Source organism: Varanus komodoensis, unplaced genomic scaffold (assembly GCF_004798865.1).
Source record: "Varanus komodoensis strain SLA01 unplaced genomic scaffold, ASM479886v1 scaffold1, whole genome shotgun sequence".
In the NCBI taxonomy this organism is placed as follows: domain Eukaryota; kingdom Metazoa; phylum Chordata; class Lepidosauria; order Squamata; family Varanidae; genus Varanus; species Varanus komodoensis.
This window is the reverse complement of record NW_025335268.1, coordinates 47,670,354-47,688,523: the sequence shown is the minus strand read 5'-3', so window position 1 is coordinate 47,688,523 and position 18,170 is coordinate 47,670,354. Positions and strand designations below refer to the sequence as shown.

Sequence of the window (18,170 nt, the reverse complement as noted above, 5' to 3'; positions counted from 1 at the left end):
GCAAAGTATAGTGTGGCCTTGAAGATACTCAGTGTGGCAGCTAGCGGCTGGTAATTTAATAACAGTAAATCATGGAAGACAAGGGAACGGATGGGTTCATACATCATGCTAAGCTTTGTTTCTTGAACAACCCATGTCTTGGCCAGCAGACAATTGGGCTTGCCGTGGCTTATCGTCTCCCTTCTTCCTCCTCTCCAGTCTACTTTGGCATGTGTTCCAAGAACTTTAAAGCAAAACAGTCTTCCTATTCCAATTGCTACTTCTTTTCATTCCCTGGCATAAAATAAAATAAATTTGGTGCCTCAAAAAATGTGCAGTTAGGGGGCTATTTTTTGTTTATTTCACTGGTGTGCCCTTACGACTCCTGACTGGTATAGTCTTGTCTGCTTAATCTCCTTGTTTCCTTCAGTCTGGAGTGGAGAAGGTCACTATGTAACATAAAAGGAAATTGACAAAATGAGGTTGCATAAAGGCTAATTTGCACATAGATGCAAGGGACCTGGGGCAGAAATACCGAAAAGAGAGAGGCGAGTCCTGGTCCGGTAATTCCAAAGCACCAGAAATGGGTGGGAAAGCCAGTGGAGTATGTTCCCCAAAATTGTGGAAACAATATCTTTCTCTTGGCAATGTGATTCTCTCAGTTTTAAATGTTGAACTGATACTTCCCAGTGTCCTTCACTTTGTTAAACTACTCTCTAGCTACTCCAAAAAGGAGTGATATTGACCCTCTACCCTGTTCAGTGACTCCTTCTGGGACTCACCACTGCAATTACTGCGCTTCACTGACGGTTCTAAAATAATGATGAGAACAGCAAGAACTGTGAAGGTGGCTGCTTGGCATGGGCCCAGAAGCCCGAGGGCAGGGGACAGTCCAGGTATAGAAACCAGGAAGTCTCCAGTTGGTTTCTAGCCACTGAACTGCACAGTGGGGGCCACTTGTATCTTAGAAATTCTTCCCTTCCACTGTGACAAACACTTCACTATTTTCAATTAATGAAGTTGATAATTCATATTTTATTAGCTGAATTTTTATCAAGTTGTATTTGGATATATTGTCAGATGCACTGGACTTAAAGCCTGCAGAAATTGCTGGCATTTGAGCAACATCCAAAAATCAGGAGCAAATTGTATTACAGGGATGGGAACCAGGCAAAGGTCTTACAGGAGTGAGAGAGAACAAGAAGCCTGAGAATGTGGCAAAGCAGGCCTTTATAAGTAGTGCACATTTCTGAGAGGTTAAGAAATAAAATATAACACTTATTTACTAGGGAATACGCTCATCAGACATGAGGAAACACATTCCTCCTCTTAATTCAAAACTGCGCAGAAAGCTAATGCTGCTGAAATCCTCAAAACCCTTATTCTGAAAAGCTTTGATTCAGCAAAAGAAAACAATGGAAATGCTGCAATTTTTAGCATATTCATGTTGAAAGGCTCAGCTAGGGACTCATGACTGGGTTTGTATAGCAGGGCATCCCATCACAGGCAGCCAAGGAATGGTTGGTTGTTGGCTGACACAGGGACATAAAAAATGGTCTCGAAATGCATAATCAAGCTAACTCTTCCACAAAAATGTAGATTTGAGCCCTGATTGGTATGTTACTTCTGCAGTATATTGGCTATGTGGGAGTGGGGAATCCTACCAGCCCGAACTTTACGCAGCAGTCTTCACATTTGCTGGTTCCAGCCACATTATTCAGCAAGTTTACCTGGATAGGTGACATGGCTTCAGCACTGGCTTTAGAAGAATGGAAGGTACCCACCTAGTCCAGTTAGCGTATGTGATCGGTGCTTGCTTGTGTCATCGCTGTGGCCACACAGAAGCATGCTCCCCGACTCCAGCTTCCCACCTGCCACTGAAACCCAGCTATTAAAGTGTTGTATCACTTCTGGAAAGTACTCAGACTTTCCCTATGCTCTTGTCAGCAACACAGATTCTGTTGCATGTGCTGTCCTATTTTTAAAACAAGCTTTGGTCTCAACTGTGTGCTTCCCTGTACCACATACATTACCTTGGGCAACAGCACCAACTGTAAAGATCACATTCTTCTGGTATTGTGGTTTACCCTTGCTCAGTGCCTGGTCTGTCTGAGCTTCTCTGCAGCATCGTTTCACTCTTAGGGCTTGCAAGAAGAGTGGTAGACTTTATTTGCAGAAGGGCTCAAGTTTGGTTTCTGGTGGCTCCAGGTAGGGATTGAAAATGACCTGCTTGAGTTGTTGCCCTTCAGTGGTGGCAGTGCTGGGCTTGATAGACCAGTGATCTGAACCTGTGTAAAGTAGCTTCCTATCTGCAGTAATGATGATGATATTAGATCAATGATGATGATAATTATAACAACAGCAACAGCTTGAAGTGGTTTGCCAGGTCATTGACTGAGCTTCCTGGTGAAGTGGAGCCTAGAACCTGTCTCTCCCAAGTCCCAGTCCAGCATTTAATCACGTGCCACAGTGGCTCTCTCAATGCACCTGTGCTTGCAAAGCTGCCAGCCTTTCAGAGGGAACAGGGTCCTGGCCTCTCTAGCTGCTTCCCTTTAGCACACTCCATCTCTTCCCCTGCGTTTCCAAACAGTGGTTACCCACCCTGCTGGGCTGCCTTCCCAGCCCTCATTAAAGGTATCTAATCACCTTGGGAAATCAGCTGGCTTTCCACCCAGCAGGGGAATTACTAGGCAGCCCTCTGATCCCTCATGGACTAGCTACATGTGTTCATCAGTGAGTCACATGGAACAAATGGTTTAAATACCCAGCCTGTTGATCTTCTGTTCTCTGCAAGTATGGCCTTTCCTGAGAGGAGCCGGGCTGCAGCCAGCACATGTCCCAGTGCATCCCTGGGTCCTGCAGTTATTGAATAATCCTCAGTGGTAGCTCCTCTAATAATTGCATTTACGCACTGCTGCTTTAATCATAATAGGAATTTAGGGTCACAGCCTCTTTATTCGTTAAGCTTAGCATTGAAGTCAGTGGAAATACTTGCTTGAGTACATTGACCTCAATTTGACTCTGTCCTTAACAAAAGTAATTTGTAGGGCAGAAAGCTAGACTAAAAGGAAATTGAACATTTTCACAACACATGTTATGTTTTGAATTATTAAAATTACATTCTAGGCATCCTAGAAATAATTACATTTTCTGTGGCATAATGCCAAACTGAAATGAATCCTAAATCAACATCACCACCATTACCATTATCTCTTGGGAGTTTCTCTCATTTCTTCTTCTTGTAGACATTTGAAGTGAACTGGCCTTCTCTTCTTACTATTTGTTCTCTAGTATTTCTCCCAGAATTGTACTTTGTAGAGAAAGTCTAGGGCAACTTTCCCTGGCTGGTACCCTCCAGATGTGTTGGATTACAATTCCTACCATCCCTAGCTGGCTGGGAAAGATGGGAATTGTTTCCAACACTTTTGGTTGGGGAATCCTCCTAAGGTTATGGCCCACAGATTTAAAAGTAGTAACATAATATGTTAGTACAGCCTGTGTCACCAGCATGACAAGCTTGTGATGTGATGTGATATCTGGGCAAGGACTGCACTCCTCATTTGCACATTACAGCAGAAGGGAAAGAACTGAAGAGAGTCACTTATACATCTGTTTTTCCTGCTGCTTTGCCTCTTACAAGTCTGCCCTTGACTAAAGAAAGTTAATACAGAAATTCTCTGGGGAAGGTTTGAAGGACTGCTATAAAAGCATTTTTTTCCTGGAGAAAATGCAAGTCAAGTGAAACTGGCAAAGGGGAGGGAAGAGTGGCTTTCCATCTTGGTAGGTAAAAAGAAAAACACATCTCTCACCTGCAAATATTTACCTTTCTCTCTGACATGTCTAAACCAGGGAAAATCAGTGACTATGTGGCCTAACCATTTCTTATGTATCCTTTTAATTGTGTTTTGGGGAAATCAGACACCTGGAATGCAATTAATAAATGATTTCTGAAATTGCCTCTGTTTGGTGTTGTAAAGGCAGCATGCAAGCTTCCTTTCCTCGGGAAAGACCGCTCTCAGTGTATGCACTGACTGCTAGATCACAAATGTAAGCACTCCAGTAACTCCAGATATTTCCTTAAGGTTGTTGGAATTTTGTTCCTTTTCTTTGTCCAGGTCAGAGCTCAGAGTCAACGCCATGGTGCTAGCTGTAAAAGGAAATAATTGCTTTGATCAGGTTTTTGGTTCTGCTTAGTTTAAAAAAAAAATCAGATTTTCTCTGAATTTTCCCTTTGGGAGTATAGTGGAAAACAACTAAGTTGCATACTAGGTAGAGTCAAAATAAATGTGGCATTTTGTTCCAACAGAGAGTATTTACTGAGTAGATTTTCTCTGGTTGGTTGAAGATTGCTGCTCATCAGGTAGTTACTGCCACCTAGTGGCCATTAACACTGTCTCAGTAATAAAAAAATATGCCACATAGGAGGAGGAAATAATTGCTCTTGAAAAGCCACAATTCAGCCAATGTTTAAGGCTCTGGTCCCAACCCTGCTAATAGGTACACAAATCCCATGCTTATATTGATTTATTATGTTTTTATCCTGTTCTCCCATGTTGTCATATGTGCCTCCCCCATTTTATCCTCACAACAGCCTTGTGGGGCTGGCTTGAGCTTACCCAACAAGCTTCATATCTATGCAGGGCTTCAACTCCTGTCTCTCAAGCTCTGGATCTACACTCTATCCTAGCCTTCCGTAACCAAGTGTCCTCTAGATGTGTTGGATTGAAATTCTGAACCAGCATTGCCAATGCTGGCTGGCAGTGCTGTGAGTTGCTTCTGGAGGACCCCAGGTCGGGAAAGACTGCTCTCTCCATTATGCTGCCATGACCAGGTGTGCATGGTCACAGAAGGGACAATAAACCATAGTTGCTTATCCTCCCCCCCCCCCCGTGCAGGCGGGATTAGCCTAATTACCCCTGGTGCATAGTGCAAACCAGGCTAGAGGGGCTTGTTGCCATAGCAATGAGTCCCACAGAATGCATGGGCTGTTGCAACATGGGTGTGGAGGGTTAGACAAGGTGCCATGGCTTATTTCCCACCCGGAATGTGCAGATAGAGCCACTAACTCATGTTGAAGGAATGTCTTGTAACTCCTTTTATTTCAATAGAAAATGAATGACTTTGGCATGCTCCATGCCATATGATTCTGTTACAGATTTTGTGATGTTAGGAAGCATATTGTATGTTGTACCCAAATGCACCTGGAACCATATTGAGAAAAACAGCTTGTGTATCTGGGTGCATCAGCAAGCAGCTTTCCTGTTATTGTTCTTACTTGCATTTATATCCCACCTTTTTTCCTTGCATGGAATGTAGTGTGGCTTATGTAGCTTTATTTCATCCTCACAACAACAACCCTGAGAGGAAGGCTAGACTGACAGTGAGTGACTGGCCCAAAGTTACCCAGTGAGCTTCGTGACTAAGTGGGGACTAAAACCTTCATCTCTCAGGTCTCTAGTCCAGCACTTTAGCCACCACACCAGCTCTCTTGCAGTCTCCAAAGACACATTTATCTGCAATGTGCAGCTTGTCCTAAGCTCGCATCATACTGAGAACTGATATAATAAACACTTAGATATGCAGGATAATATTTTAATTCACTCCATGTTCTACAAATGGAAGATCTGAAACATGATCCTCAAGAATGAGATTTGGTGTTCCTGAAGGGGATGAATAACAGTTATTTAAAGTAAGGATTCTGCATCAGATCTGATAATGTATGTTTTTCTCCTGACAGTGCAGTTGGTGCTTTCTTGGAGAGCAAAGGTTTAATTGAAGAACTACTACAGGGAAAGCAGTTGAATTTATCCTTTCAAGGAACAGATCACTTTAGAAACCAAGTTGGATTTGTGAGTTTGACGGAAAATGCTCACACAGTCACACTTCTACAGATAGCAGGTAATGCCTTTCAGTTTTGTTACAAAGCATTAAAAAGCAACTCATAGATTCACCCTCAAATTCAGTTGTCTAGGGGGTACTAAACTTTGAAAACTTCCCACAGTTTTTCTCATGTTGTGGTATTCAGAGTAGTGACCAGTAGCCTCAACCTCGCTTGCTTACTTCAGTGGGAGGCCCACTACATCAAAATAATTATGTTCCACTGCATTGAGTGGAATAAATTTCCTGACTAGGATACCTAATATGGCATTTGGGGACAGTCACACTGCATTGGTACCTGCTATGCTGGTCCTTGCACAAGCTGAATCTTTTTCTGAATCCATGTGGTGCCAACAGCTCAAGAAAAAGCAAAATGGTGGCACCAGAAGCAAGGGAAAAAAATAACTGTATCACCACTCCTATAACATCCCAGTTATTTCACTGCTGTTCACCAGTCATAAGACCAATGATAATGAGAAATCAGGGGTTTTTCTAAGGGAAAAGCTGCAACAGGTCTTAGCCTTGTAGACATCCCTCATATCTCCTCATCTTCATGCCTCCATGGAGCTTTAGATCTCAGTCACCACACCCATGTGAGGAAATGTGGTTTGCTTTAAAGTAAAGCCATGGCTAAACATTCATAATTCTCCATGTTTGGGCGCTGTGAGATGCTACAAAAGAATAGTTATTCTTAAGTTGTTGCCTGGCTTCTGAAAGGAAAAAAGAGCTTAAAATGTGGACTGCATGCCTGATATTTCCAGAAAATGTATCTGTAACTCTCAGAGCCTCTTTCAGTGCATGGTGGACACTAGCCTGGGTTTGAAGGTTTGTTGGAAATGAGGGCATGTATTATTACAAATTACATACTTGTCCTATGCTCTGTTTGTGGGATACTCTGCTTCTAGTTAAGTGAAGGAGGGTTGTTCGTCACTGCACACTTGTCACACTGGGAAGGGAAGAGGAAGTATTCAGTGGCCAGATGAGTGCTTGGGGAACAGGATTAAGTTCCTAGGAGTGCAATCCTAAGGATGTTTAGACAGATGAAAGTTGCAGGCCATTCGTCTGTCTAAGCTTGCATAGAATTCCACCTTAAAAAGCCGAGCTGTGCCGAGTCAGACAGCCCACCAGCCTAGTACTGTCAACACGGACTGGCAGTAGCTATCCAGAGCGGCTCCTTTCTGAACCCTCCCTGGAGATGTTGGGGACTGGGTCTGGGGCCTTCTGCATGCAGAGCAGGTGCTCTAGCCATTGCCTTGCCCCTGCTGCTTTAGTTTCAGGGTAGGGAAAAGGTGTATGTATGTCGGAATATCACTAAGACCAAAACTTAGGATCACCCATGGATGGAGAATTTTGACAGAGGTTACTCAGCCAATCACCATCCTTCTCTTACAGCTGATGTGAATGTCAGGTTTATATTAAGCACAGCTGTGCAGTAGCACGAGAGTAACTAGCCATGTATGCATTGCAGCTGTAGACTACTGTTTATTCTATTAATTAGTAACTAATAGTAATAGTCTAGTAGGTGATAGTCTAGTAGGTTTTAACATCCAACTTCGTGCCACAGTTCCATTAAGAATTAAAGTGCTAGACTAATCAATGGATGTGCTAGAAACTATTATGGATAGTTGTGGAGCACAGAAAAGTAAAATGTCGTATAACCTAAAAGTGGCTATTTCTTGAGTGATTCTGAAGGGCTAATAATCATACACAGTAAGTTTGCATATCATTCCTCTATAAACGTGAACATTTAGGGCACATGGGTGACTGGGGAATATTGGAGGTTGGCAGACTTTTTTCTTTCTAAACATATATAGGATTGCACCCTTATTAGAGTAATCTTAAACTTTAACAGTTATAGTTACTATCTTTACTGGATGGGATTAATTCTATTCACACAGTAGCATATGACTGGTGCCTTAATGCAACATGTCTTAATAGTTTATGATGTTTAAGAGAAAAAAAATCTGATGAACATGGAACTATAGGCAATTTATTTTCATCCAATTCTATTCTCCCACAGCAGAACTGCAGCAGGCATAGACCTTAGTAATTTCTTCATAAATATGAATAGATTTTTGATGCTACATATTCTCTCTAAGAAAATGGAATTTGCTACCAGATGATGTAGTGACAGCCACAGATGCTTTTAAGATGGTTAAAAATAGATGGTTATTTATAAACAAGTATAAAACTCACATATATGTATTGCTTTAATTTGCCCTTTTGTCTTAAAGGAAAGTAGATGAATAAACAAGAGATTGCATTACATATTGTGCAAAAAAGTTGAAACAGTGGTACAGTATCTTTTAGGGCAATCGTAGGACTTACTGAAATACTATTTTTATGAGGTATGATAATATGTGTAAGTAATGAAAAATAAATTCATTGAAACAGAAGTCTCTACCATTAGTAGAGCTTTCTAAATGATCAAAGCAAGCAAAGTGAGCAGTGTGAGGGATTACATTAATCATAGCTGTTTCTCAAAGAATTTTGCCTTTGTCTGAAAGCAAATTTGCACAGTTTTAAGGTCAAACATTTCCTTTATTTAGCCACAAATTCCAATGCAGCCTCTATACTTTTGTCTACATAAAAAACCAGCTTAGTCAAACATTAAAAGATGGCAAATTGTTGTCCCATGTCAAGGCTTTCAATGGCTACTAGTCACTGAGAGTCTAGACAGTCTCCAGATCAGACCACCTCCAGATTCAGAGGCAGCGTGCTTTCAAACATTCGTTGCTGGAAGCAGTAACAGGAGATGGCTGTCGCTGTATCTTGCTGGAGGGCTTCGCAAAACACCTGACTGACCACTGTGAGAAGGAAGTTGTTGGACTAGATCGATAACTGGTCTCATCCAAGACTGTCTTCTTATGTTCTTGTACACTAATTATGCCCGTGTAGGGAGAAGGAGGGCACAAAGTTAACAAAGCACTTAATGGACTCAATGCTGGCTGTAATAAATACATATTTGTCAAGAATAAAGCTGTGTATCACACATTATGTTGTGAAAGGAAAAACAAATGGATTCAGCACAGGTTTTAACCACTAATGTTCCTTATGAAGTAAAGGAAGTTTCTCTTTAAACCTTGAGAAATAGAAATCTGCCTTGATTGCCATCCCTGCATGACACTATACAGCTTTGTTCTCTTTCTGCTTCTATTATTAGATGGGTCATGTTAAAACAATAAACCTAAGACAGAAAACTAGTACAGGGGCCACACTGTTTCTGAGTCACAGAAGGACTGAAAATAATATAGGAAAATGTAGATCCACACTGATTTCCCTCAGTCATTGGACTGTAGAACAGAACTGGAGGACACACTGTTCTGCCTCCATCTCACTCTCTTTTCTCTGGAATGAATTACCTCTTTTCTTATCTCCGTGGTTTGCAAATTTATTTCAAAACATGGCTTTGCATTCTGACTTAAGACACAACCATAGTTAGTGTTAACTGTGGTTAGGGTTAGCAGAGATGCTGCTGCTATTCCGTTTAAAAGTTGTCCTATTGCCAAAGCTTTCAGGGAGCGTAATAATAACAAAAAAACACAAATATGATAAAAACAGTGACAAAACACAGAAAGGAGTTTAAAAGCAAGGGGAAAGAAAGAAGCTCACCCAAACTCTGACAAGGTCCCATGTCTTTCAGAGGCATGTTTGGTGGGAATGCAGCAGAGCACCTGGAGCTGCCCAGGGCTCCAGATGGCCTGCACAGAGGTGCTAGATTCGCACCTTCTCAGTAATGCTTCTGGAGGCAGGCAAAAACCTTCCATTCTGTCATGCCTTTGGGAATAGTCTGGGTCTGTGAGATTGTGTTGGAGCAGCTCTGCTGTTTATAATGCTTTTATTGCTTTTTATAAAATTGCTTTTATTTTGGCATTTTATATAATTTTAGCATTGTAGTTGATTTGTGTATATATTTATTAATGGTTTAATGGTTCAAACCTTTTAATACTGTGATCTGCCTTCTGTCCCAGTTTTGGAAATAGGTGAAATGTAAATATAAAAAAAAACAATGTTGCTAAAAAATGGAAAACATAAAATTAAAAATAAAAGGAGGAGAAGTTTACTTTATGAAAAATATAATTAGCTGTAAATTATTCTTAATGTCAAAAAGGGAGAATGAGGCAGGAATTACCTCAGATGAAGTCCAGACCAGTCTTTCTGGCAACATTATCAGTACCATACATATGCTTCTAGAATATTCCATCAGAGCCTTCAATATGTTCCAGTGGATGTGGTTGCTGACTAGGGATATATAGTGGCAAACTCATAATGTAGAAACACTGAAATGACAATACTAGAAGCTATTTAGATTAGAATCAGAAACTGGCACTATTATTTGCTACCAAGGACCAAACTGTAAAAAATACTTCGGTTCCAGAAGGTCCTGCAAAATTAATGTTTTAAGAGAAGAGTGTTATACTTTATGCAAGTGTGACAGTATGTTCATATTTTGCTTCCTGACAGTCTTTTAAGTGATCCTGTAAAAAAGAAAAAAAACTCCTCCAGCCTTTACTGGAAAAGGCGGAGATAAACAGAAACTGTATGTGTGGTATACTGAGCTATGCAAAAGATAATCAAGATGGCAGTGGCCTTTACAACTTTAAAAATCCCCCAATGTGAGTCACGCAACATTGAGGCATGGTATGATTTCACATTCCTTAGAGCACAAAAGATCATTCAGTGCCTCTAATAATGTCTTAAAGGAAACCTTTCTAAGGAATGGCTGGAATTTTGGGGACAGTCTAAAAGGACAATGACAAACTGCAGACATTTCTTCAGCACTAAGATCTTTTTGTTATTTTATTCCAGAAATTTGCATGCAGTCTGTATTTATGTCTCATTTCAAAAATACAAGAAAAAGGAAGTGCAAGGGATGTTTGTCCAATTTTCAGATGATACTAAGTTGTGTGGAACAGCTAATACCCAGGAAGACAGAAACAAAACTTAAAGTGATCTTGAGTAGATTGAAGCACTGTACTGAAAACAACAGATTCAAATTTAATAAGGACAAATGCCAAGTCCTGCACCTAGGAAAAATAAACTAAATGCATAGTTACAAGTTGGGAGATACAATTCACGTGAAAAGGATCTTTGAATTCTTGTAAATCTCTAGTTAAGTCAAGAATGTGATTGTGACTTGATGGACTGATTGTTAGATTTTATTGTTCCATTTTTGTTGCTTTAGTATTACTGATTTTTATTGTAACTTGCCCAAAGAACATTTTTGGATAATGGGGTGGAATATAAATCTAAATAAATATATGTGGCTGCAGAAAAAAGTGAATGCCATTTTGGGTACATTAATAGAAGTATCACTTTCAAATCATGGAAAGTACTACTTCGCTTCTACTCAACACTGGTTAAGCCTTATCTGGACTACTGTGCCTATTTCTGGGCACCACAGAAGGACTTAGACAAACTGGAAGAAGTTCAGAGGAAAGCAACAAAGATGATCAGGGAACTGCAAACAAAGCCCAATGAGGAGAGACTGAAAGAAATGAGCATGCTACATCCTGAGAAGAGCAAACTGAAGAAAGATAATGATACTACTGTTCAAGTACTTGAAAGACTGTCACATAGAAGAGGGCTGGAATCTCTTCTTAATTATCCTAGAGTGTAGGACATGGAATAATGGACTTAAGTTACAGGAAGCCAGATTCTGGCTGAACTTCTGACTATTAAAGCATTGAATTAGACAATGAAACCCCGGAAAGTAAGGGACTCTCCCACACTAGAGACATTCATGATGCAGCTGGACATTGATCTGAGAGGGATGGTTTTACTTGGAGTCCGGCATTGAGCAGGAAGTTGGATCCAATGGCTTTCTTGGCCCATTCCAGTTCTACTGTTTTATGATTCTGAGTCAGTAACTTTGAAAATGTTTCTGTTCTTCAAGACCTTTAAGACAAACTGAAGTTTATCAGTACATCTTAAGAGTGATAGATTCTTCCCCAGAATAAGGGATGGGTTGCTTTGGGCCCTTCAGGTGCCACTTTTCCAGCCTGGATTGCCCCACTGTGTACACTAATCTCCTACTGTTGAACAGAGCAGCAAAACTCCTTGCTGATTTGCTGCCAAATTTAAGCAACAAATAACTTTTTTGCTGCAATTGCACTACTGAAATCTGCATGGAGGCAGAAGATGGAATGCAGGTGGGGGGCACATGTTGCTCACCCCTGCCCTTAGCAATGTCCCTATCAGGTTTCCTACCAGTTTGTACTATTATGGCAACTTTATTTGGTTCAGGAACACCTGGAAATCATGTGTTCTCTTGTTTAGGCAGTTTAGGCAGTTTCTTTTTCAGCGACTGAAAGTAAGTTTGGCAAATAGATAAGTGAGATATCTTATTTCAGCAATCTTTTTCTAGGCTTCCTCAATGACCTCTGGAGTCTTTGGAAAGAACAATGCAATGCTGTCTCAGATCTTTCCCAGTACTGCTTCTCCCTGCTGTTTAAGGCCAAAACCAGCAATATGTGGGCCAAATCCCACTTTACATTTTGTAGTCAGGCATGGATAGCAAATATAAGAGCTATTTGTCAAGCTGTGAAGGGAGTCTGTGTGGAAAATGGTACATAATGTTCCTTTAAAAGAAGAGAAATAGGGTGGAGTGCTTTTCTTGATAGCCATGTCTAAATATTTTTAAAAGTTCAAGTTTATATTCAGGTATCCATTCCAGAGTACAAAATATAAAAGGATGATTGGCCTTGGAAGAAACTCAGGATATAAGGAATGCCAAGGTACTATCTCATCCATTTTGAAATAGCTGAGATAATTCTGCTCATTCATATACCGCTGCTGCATCTGTGAGCTATAAAAGGATGCAAGCAGTCATTCGGGTTGAGTCCCTGCACACATTAAAACCTGCAAACAGCTCAGACAAAATAGGCCCTGCTAATTTTCCTGTATAGCCATCTAAAGGGGTGTCAAGCTTCGGTTTTCATACTGCGTTTAAAGGTAACCATCACAATTTCAAGATTTAGGTTGTACTTGGAGTAAAGGAAAACATAATTTTGTTAAAGTTGGAAGTTGCTTGAATAAGGCAAGAACTTACCATTTCAACACAACTTTAATTCTGCCTCGATGGTTCGTGTATTTGGGGAGTTTCATATGAATTTGGATAAATGTCATTTACTGGGAATGTAAAACAGCTCATTGCTTTTAATTCAGGTACATTCACTCATTCCTCCTGAGCATTTTTTCCGGAATGCAAGCTGCCTGTCATTAAAACTCTTTTCTGAAATTCTTTTTTCCATAAACTCTTAACAAGTTCATTGTAATATTATGCTATCAAGTATGTATAGAATCTGTAGAACATCTTGATCCTCCAGTGTAGTTTTCACTTCCCCATTTTTTTTTTCCTTATATAATGTTTACCTTTATCCTATCTATCAAAACGTCTCCTTCTCTCCTTGTTCTTCTTCTGTTGGCCCATCTCTCTGAATCTGTTTTTTTATGTTTTATTCTTGATGGTTGTGCTGTTGTTGCAATGATCAATATTAAGGCAAGTTGAAACACATCAACTGAAGATGATCAGTTACACTATACGTACTATTGTTTCTGGGTAACCAAAACCTGACACTTCCTATTTTTCTCCTGAGGATTCATTATCCTTGCTTAACTCTTGAACTTCTGGTGGTGCTAGATGATACAGAGAATGTGAGGCTGCTTTGAATGCTGTAATCTCCATACTGGCTCTTAGTAAATGAAAAACATGTGAGATATCTCCATTTTTGTTCATTAGTTGTTGCTTGAAAGCAGTTGGGAAGTTCTCAACACAATGCCATAATGCCATACATTTCCTTTTCCTAGATGCTATCAGTGAGAGGGAAGGAATAGATAAGGGGCTGCTTCTTTTGGTGGCACCCACATGGTCTCTGTACTGTCTACTTTCACCCTAAAGTAAATGATGTGTATACATATATATGCATGTACAGATGCACACGCAAACAAATATAAGTTTAAGATTATTCTTTCTACCTTGTAAGATGACTTTTGCTGTGCCTATTTTTCATGAATGTTCCAAGGTTCTCTAGGAAAAGAATGGCATAATATGACAGGAAATCAGAGATCTTAAGGCCAGCCAGTGCACAGACCTTCTGAACCTAATAAGACATGCCCATGTAGGCACAGTACAAGGCATCAATAGTGTCTGGGTTTTCCAGAGGAGTTTGTGCATAATTCTTGGCAACAGGTCCCTAAACTAAATTGCGAAGTTGTAGTTCAGATGAAGTCCAAGCAGAACATCAATACTTCTGCAGATCAATTTTGTGTGATCCTCCCACTGTTATTAATCATTGTTTGGATCATTTTCCAGCCTAGATCTGCTTGAAGCTGCCAGAAGCTGTCAGCTCTGTTAAGTAAGTTCACCTGGCAGTCTTTATTTTGCTTGTCTGATAGATACTGTTTTCTTCGCCCAGTTATGATCATCTCATGTTTTTTCAGTGTTATGCTGTTGGGGCCAGGGCTGATTGCCTGATAGCAGATCGCTCACAGTAGGTCATTAACTGGACCAGAAGAGTGAATTTTACAAAAAACAAGCCATCAGTGGTGGGCAGGCTTTTAATGCTGAGGAACAACCTAGAATGGTTCTTTTGTTGAATGCATAGATTTGCTTGAGATTCCAGCTGTCACTACACAAAGAAGCCATGTTTTGGCCACAGGGGGGAGCCTGTATTTCACAAGCACAGAAGCATGCTTTAAAGACACCCTCAGAGGGTGAAAAATAGTAAAAAAAATCAGATCATTTTTACTCTGTGGTTACCCTTTCTAATGTAGAAAAAAAGAATTTGTCTTTTATAAAGAAAATATGTTATTCAGCAGCTTTTCCAGCATAGAAGAGATTTCATCTGGAGAATAGATTCATTTATATTGCATAGTTTTGCAACATAAGTACGTAAATACTTTTTGTCACACATATTTTGCCACATAAGTACACTCTACTCCAATAAACAAATAAATAGGATGAAGACTGAACTAGGCAAAAGGCCCATCTAGACCAGCAGTCTGGCACAGCTCAGATGTAACAACAAACCGCTGTTTGTAGTGATTAGCATGAGCACACATCTCCTCCCTCACCTTTTCTCTTGTTTGATGTCTGGAAGGAATAGAGATGGATGAATATGTTAATTGTGGCTTCTCATTTTTCCAGTCTTAGCTTCACTTCAAGTTTGCATGAAAATTTGTAAGGACCTTGTGTGTGTGTGTGTGTGTGTGTGTGTGTGTGTGTGTGTACCCAGTGCACACACACAGTGCACACACTCTTATACACAATGGAACACAATTTGGTCTAGTATGTATTCGCTTTCCTAATATTTTCTCCACCTAAAACATTTTGGTCATCCATTCTGTCCATGCCTGTTCCTTGTGATCCTCAGAAGGAGCACTTTTAAAAAGAACTTTAGGAGTAGTAGGACATTTCATTCAGGATAGTGTGCATAGTTGGTTCGGCCCTGAAGGGTACATCAGCTAGCAGCAGGGGTCTGCACCCATACACATACCCAAACAGAATTCTGGGGGGGGGGGGCAGGCTCCCTTGCTAACACTGGTAAAGGAATGTGGGGTTTATTTGCTAGTCCAAGCAAGGGAAACCATATACAGTGCTTTGGCAGAAGCAGGATGGGTTGGTGGGCCATATGCAATCCCCTGGCCACATGTTTTGCACTGCTGCTGTAGGATGAAGAGGTAGCAGAGCATGCATCCTATTTAATTTTTTTTTCTAATTATGTACAGCATTCTACATCTGAACTGAAGACAGAATTGTACCTAGCAGTTCTTGAACAGTAGCCAGTATTAGTTTAATTTGTTTTAAGAGAAACATTCATATGCACTCAAGGCAAATGGAAAGCTTAGTAAACTTTAACATCCAAGTGAATGCTAGATTAGGTGAGATAGCAATTGATCCATAACTGTAAAAGGGCAAATGCACCTGGAAATGGCAGGGGAAGACAATACAGTTCAGATCAGTAGCAGCAATATATTTACAACAAGCATTTTATAAAGGATCACTGTAATATCTGCACTCAGAAGGTATTTCACTTTTCTGAAGAACTTATATGTTACCCTCATTGAAACTATTTTTGTTTGTTGAGCAAGATGTGTCCACTTTCTTTAATGTTGACATCTTATGTTAATCATACAGGACAGAAATGAAGTGACCTGAAAGTCTTCTACATTAAATATGCATTCTTGAATGCCATTGTGATCATTTATACTTCAGTGAATTTTGACACAACAGATGGAATATTTACATATATTCATAAATGTCATGGAACACACTGAAAAGTGAAAAGGCTTATGTAGGTTTGTGTTTTACCATAGAACAGCAACCAAAAGCAGTAGATGTCTAACACAGTAATAATTGAATTTAAATTAAAGAAGCCTAGTAGTGAAATTATATACAAGCAGTTTATTTGTGGCAAGGACACAAGGTTATTAAGAAATGAAGTGAATAAGAAACAAAGGTCCCAATCTGAACATGTTATTGTTACTGTAATGTTATTTTATTTTTATACTGCCTAAAAGCTGAAGCTCTCTTGGTGGTCCACACCAATTCATAAAGCATGGATGTAATAATGACGTAAAATATTGATGCAATAACATATAGTAGAAGATTTCAGTACAACATTTTAAAAAATACTAAATTACTGTAACTGAAACTGTTTCTATAAAAAGTACACCTGTTAAAACTAAACCTGCTAATACAGCCAATATATCCCATCATACTCTTTTAAATGCCTGTGAGTAAATACCTGTGATTCAGAATAAATGCCTCTGAATCTAGCACTGAAAAGTGATGGTGCACTGACAGTCTTGGTACCATCATTCCCACCACTGGAAAAGGCTTTCTTGGAGGTGGCAGAGAAAGGTCTTTGAATGTTTGGAATCAGTGCAGCATAGGGCCACAAGGATGGTGGCCAGATTGCAGGGAAAGCCGTAGGTGAGACTGAGGGAACTGGGTCTTTTCAGCCTGAAGAAGAGGAGACTCCGAGGGAATATGTTGGCGACATATAGTATGTGAAGGGGTGTCACATGGAGGTAGGTAGAGACCTGTTCTCCCCTGTAGAGGAAGGCAGGTTGCGCTCCAATGGAGCCAAGCACAAGGAACCAAGGTTCAGTTTGGATGCCAGGAAGTACTTTCTGACAGTTAGGACCCCTAGGTACGGAATGGGCTTCCAGGGGTGATGGTTGAAGCCCCATCGGTGAGAGTGTTCAAGGATAGGCTAGATATGCATATGGTAGGCATGTTATGAGCAGAGCTGGCTGGAGCCTGGAGCTGGCTGGATCCTAGACTTGATGGCCCAGGAGGCCCTTTCTGACTGGCTCTGTTTCTATGTCATAGATGTAGATTGTAGATTCTGGCTTGCTGTCAATCTTGGTCAGCCAGTGTCATGATGGAAGGAGGGAATGCATGATGAATCATATCTGGATCCTAAAACAACTTTTAATGATGTGCATGACTATGCAATTTCAGAGAATGAAGCAAAGTTTTACAAAGACAATGCTAAGTTTGTTCCAGGTCTATGTGCATTATTTCCAACTTCCAACAATTTCCAAGTATCTTCTGGAACAGAGGTACCTCTGTTGAAACTGATTAATCTTGATGCAGTGGCTGATGTGTAAAAAACTGCAGTCATAAGCATATATCAAGATTGCAATCTAACAGCTGGTTCTGATGATGCAACAGATGGTTTGTTATAAAGGGTGGGTTGTTTGATTGTTTAAAGACAGTCCAAGTCACCCAAGTTGGGTTGTTTATTCCAAGCATCCCACCTTGAGAAACCACAATTATCTTTTGCCACATTTCGCAAGTGGCTGCCAAATGAGTCCTTCAAACTGGCCAAGTGACTTGGAAGCATCTGCCACAAGCCTTCCCCTGCCTATGCTGGTGCAGAGTAGCCATCCTTGCTGGAGGCTCAAGGGTACACCTCTCAAGCTGCTGGCAAGCATGGCTGGTATTCCTCCTTGCCAGCAACTTGAGAGGCCTACTCTTGAGCTTCTGGCAGGGGTGGCCAAGATCCACTCCTCCTTGCCAAGTCAGTGCGCACTCCCTTGGCAAGGAGTTGTGGGTCCATTTTGTGGTACAGCCTTGTGTTTGGGGCAGTGTCCTGGAGCATATCAGGTACCCTGCCTCTTCTTCCTGCTCGCCAAGAGTCTGCTTGGTGCTGCTGCTCTATGCTCTAGGCACTATGTTGAGTGGATCAGGCACCCCATCTCTGCCTCTTGCTTCAGTAGGAGGACAATCAGCTCCCCCATTGTGTCTCGGGGCATGAGACCTGTTTGTGCTACAGGGACATTTTAACATCAGGTGTTTATTG

At 40.7% G+C, this 18,170-nt stretch overlaps 1 protein-coding gene across 9 annotated transcripts in view; it reads left to right on the top strand.

The window, feature by feature from the left end:
- AKAP7 (A-kinase anchoring protein 7) overlaps positions 1-18,170 on the top strand; it is a 144,163-nt gene that overhangs the window by 16,305 nt on the left and 109,688 nt on the right. For 8 of the 9 annotated variants that reach the window (XR_006414163.1, XR_006414165.1, XR_006414161.1 and 5 more), the window contains one exon: positions 5,717-5,877. Coding sequence is in view for 6 of the 9 variants with exons in the window: in XM_044424557.1 (XP_044280492.1) it covers positions 5,717-5,877 (161 nt within the window). In the remaining 3 variants the exon portion in view is untranslated. Of the gene's footprint in view, positions 1-5,716; positions 5,878-10,665; positions 10,988-18,170 lie in introns of those variants that run through there. The other variant, XM_044424583.1, reaches the window with a different exon arrangement.